Raw genomic sequence first — 4,033 nt, 5'->3', positions numbered from 1 at the left:
AATTATAACCTGGTAACTAATACAAAGTTTGGGGCTACCAAAGGGATACCTTAGCAGGCTGAAGGTTAAACCCTACCTGAAGTGACCACAGCGTTGAAGACTCTTTCCAACTTGGACTTGACGATTCTGCCCGTTCTTCTGACCGAGAAGTCCAGTTCCCGTAGGAGCTGCTCAAACATGGCAGCCTGGCGTACTGCGTCCCGTGCCGAGACCTGCGGCGCTGTGCCCTGCTGTTCCTGGACATCCTGCGGTCTGTGTAGTGTGGTGCTCAGGTATCTGGGGCTGAAGAACATGGGAGGGGGGCAGTTGTGTAACAATGTTTTGTGTACACCGTGTCTTGGTACATGCTAAATTTATTATGTGTTAGTATGATCAAGGAGGTTAAATACAAGCTTGGTATGATATATTACAAATGCTGGTAAGTGCTTTAGTTTCATATTACATAGCCGTGGACGACTCTGTAACCCTTTTTGCATGATAATGCCGGGTACATAGTCGTGGTGCGATCCATAGGCCAAAACCAACCTTTGCCGTGCCGGGCCTCATGCAACGGGCCGGCCCCGGTTTTTTGGTGTCGCTGGCTTCCTAACGCACTCACCTGCCGGGCCGGGGGGATAAGACCCTAAACAAACGCAGCATTTAACCACAACACGGCCTCGGAGCACGTAACTCCATACAAATCATCGGCGATCGACGCCATATTAAATTCAGGAATTGGTCCGCAAAACAGGTCGGACCCTCAGTTTACGACAGATTACGTCACATCCCTGCAGCTTGAACGTTGGAGAGTTGAAAATAACTGTCGTAAACTCAGGGCCCGGCCTGTTTTGCGGACCAATTCCTGAATTCAATATGGCGTCGATCGCCGATGATTTGTATGGAGTTACGTGCTCCGAGGCCGTGTTGTGGTTAAATGCTGCGTTTGTTTAGGGTCTTATCCCCCCGGCCCGGCAGGTGAGTGCGTTAGGAAGCCAGCGACACCAAAAAACCGGGGCCGGCCCGTTGCATGAGGCCCGGCACGGCAAAGGTTGGTTTTGGCCTATGGATCGCACCACGACTATGTACCCGGCATTATATCATACCCGGGCCGCGATAACGTTCGATAACGGGTTCCAGACCGGGCCGTACTTTACGGTACGGCCCGGTCCGGAACCCGTTATCGAACGCTTCAATGGCTTCCATAAAACGATTCAAACGCGTTTCGCCCTAACCGCGTGTGCCCCTTTCGAAAATTCGAATACAGAATCCGGACGTTGGAACTGATGTTGTTGCATTTGAGGGTTTAGGGGCACCAACTTTTGGCTCATATTGCATTGAAAGGCGCGTTTTCTTGGGTGGGTTACAGAGTCGTCCACGGCTACATATTACAGTGCTTAATACATTTAATAATGCAGTAATACATTTTGTCTTTGAAGTTTGAGAATCAAGTCTTCTGAAAAACGTCCCCTCAAAAATAAAACGTGATTTGGCAAGAAAATTTATGCAAACTAAAATTACCATCGTATCATAATTTGAGGAAGAATACAGAAAATCTGTTAACCTTTCTAACACGTCGTCTTGAGCTGCTGATAGCACCAATAATTTCTAGTTTCATCTGTTGCGTTCAGACACACGCTTGCTAGTTTCTTGTTCTGTTCGCCTTGAGGCCTTGACCATGTGTGCAAATTATACACATGTATGACCTCCACTCCATGCGCACGCCGGTCGTCTGCAAAACAATGTGGTAAAATAAACACAAAGGAACACTTACCGAGGAAATTGTGCTTCCTGCAAGTACTTTGATGCAAGACGTGCGTTCGACGAAGACAATCTGGTTGTGTTTTGTCCAATTTGTCGAGTTATAGTCGGTATGAAACGCACCAACTTCACCGATCGTAAGAGCGCAGCCATTTTGAACCACGTGATAAACTGCAATGATGGTACAAATCGCAAAGAGCGCTGTTGTTACATGAAACTGCCTTGTTACGGTTACCTTATCTCCAAGCAGATGTTAAGGTAGAAGATGAGTTTCTGATTGTCGGGGAAGGTTTGTCACAGAAGCCAGGCTGTGAGAGAAAGTGCTCACAGAGGGGATGAGGAACTTAGGGTCCTCTTGGCCGGAACTTTGGCCGCACCTTCTCTGCTGCCTCGCCGGCTAGCTTGCGGATACTTTCAAACCACTGAGAATCTTACGACGAACGACTGGAAAAGAAAAATATCTGTCAATCCAAAAAAAAAAAAAATTCAAAGTTACAAAACCCCAATTTGATGTTTGTTTTTCAATCTCCCATTAAATACCACGGGACGTGGTATTTGGCCTTGAGTGCGGCCTTGAGTGAGTGAGTGAGGACGAATATTATAAGGCGTTAGCGTTACACGATATTCGTTCTGAATGCTTTCTTATTTGGTAAATTTCTAAAGAACGGAACATTTCCTTAACTTACCGGCGCTCGACAGACGTCTCGACAGACTCCTGCCTTTCAGCATCCACGGGTGTTCTAGGATCTGCTTGAGAGAAGGGCGGCCGGACGGACGGATTGTCAGCATCCACCTGATGAGATCTTCGCATTCTTTTGATACCCGTCGTTCGAAGTAGACCACGCCTCTGCAGATTTCGCTGTCTCGCTCGAAGGGAATGACGCCGCAAACCATGACGTACAGCAGGGTGCCCAGCGACCAGACCGCTGCCCGGCGACCGTGGTAGCGACCGAACCGGATCCACTCAGGAGGACTGTATATTCTCGTTCCAGCGAAATCTGTGTAGACTGTGTCTTTCAGGGAGGCGCCAGACCCAAAGTCGATTAGCTTAATTCTCCCCGTCCTCAAGTCGACTAGTAAGTTCTCGGCCTTGATATCTCTGTGTACCACACCCTGGTTGTGGCAATGCCTGACCATGTTCACGATTTGGAGCATAAAGTCTCTGCTCAAGAACTCGCCCAGAGCACCCTTTTCATTGATAAAGTGAAACAAGTCCATGACTGGCTCTGGACGCTCCAGGATGAGGATGTAGGAATCCGGGCGTTCGTTCCAGGCCAACAACTTGATGATGTCGTCGTGGCCCATCACTCGCCGCAACAAGACGATCTCCAAGGGAACACGCACTCCGTTCAACTGTCCCCATCCTGGGACTTTCTTTTTCGCGATATGCTTGATGGCCACCGGTAGGCCGTCCCGTGCCCTTGTACCGGCATACACGGTGCCGAATCCGCCGCTCCCGAGCACCGCTCCACGGTGGTACACCGTCTTGAAAGACTTTCTCTCTGTCACTGGCTTGCTCGCTATATGCTTGATGGCCGCCAGTTGGCCGTCCCGTGCCCTTGTACCGGCGTACACGTTGCCGAATCCGCTGCTCCTGAGCATCGCTCTACGGTGGTACGCCCTCTCGAAAGACTCTCTCTCTGTCACTGGCTTGCTCGCTATATGCTTGATGGCCACCGGTAGGCCGTCCCGTGCCCTTGTGCCGGCATACACGTTGCCGAATCCGCCGCTCCTGAGCACCGCTCTACGGTGGTGCTCTCTCTCTGTCACTGGCTTGCCGGGTGTTAGATCCATGCTGCTCGTCGGGCAGGGCTGTACGAAACTCCCCTTCACAAGATTCACATTTTCTGTCGGATGTCTGAACACAACGATCTTTTCTGACCGAGCGACAGGCGTCACGACCGCGGGGACCGGCCGCTGAGGCGCCACTGTCGGCTTCGGTGCGTCCTGTTGCGATTCCGCCGCAACTTCATCAGACTTCCCGGCGAGCGCCCAGGCTGTGCTGGGCCTAGGTTGAGGCATCAATGCCTCCGGGACTGTGAGTATAAAGTTCGTACGTTACATGGAGGGACTCATGATCCCAGTGTGTGTGTGTGTGTGTGTGTATGTGTATGTGTGTGTGTGTGTGTGTGTGTAGTGTGTGTGTGTGTGTGTGTGTGTGTGTATGCGTGTGTGTGCGCGCGCGTGTGTGTGTTCGTGTCAGTATGTGTGAATATATGCGTATGTGTGTGTAGTGTGTGTGCGTGTGTGTGTGCGTGTGTGTTGAGGGGGTTACTCTATCAGTAGGTTCTACTTC

General features: G+C 50.6%; 1 protein-coding gene across 1 annotated transcript in view; it reads right to left on the bottom strand.

Annotated features, from left to right (window-relative positions):
* LOC109474808 (leucine-rich PPR motif-containing protein, mitochondrial-like) overlaps positions 1-3,759 on the bottom strand; it is a 26,524-nt gene extending 22,765 nt beyond the window's left edge. The window contains exons 1-4 of the mRNA XM_019775166.1: positions 2,424-3,759; positions 2,115-2,167; positions 1,751-1,938; positions 72-282 (exon numbers count right to left, since the gene is read on the bottom strand). Of these exons, the coding sequence (XP_019630725.1) occupies positions 72-282; positions 1,751-1,938; positions 2,115-2,167; positions 2,424-3,759 (1,788 nt within the window). The remainder of the gene's footprint in view (positions 1-71; positions 283-1,750; positions 1,939-2,114; positions 2,168-2,423) is intronic.
* Between the last annotated feature and the right edge of the window lie 274 nt (positions 3,760-4,033).

This window comes from Branchiostoma belcheri, unplaced genomic scaffold (assembly GCF_001625305.1).
Source record: "Branchiostoma belcheri isolate BF01 breed outbred unplaced genomic scaffold, Haploidv18h27 scaffold32, whole genome shotgun sequence".
Classification (NCBI taxonomy): Eukaryota; Metazoa; Chordata; class Leptocardii; order Amphioxiformes; family Branchiostomatidae; genus Branchiostoma; species Branchiostoma belcheri.
This window is presented reverse-complemented; position numbering and strand designations above follow the sequence as displayed.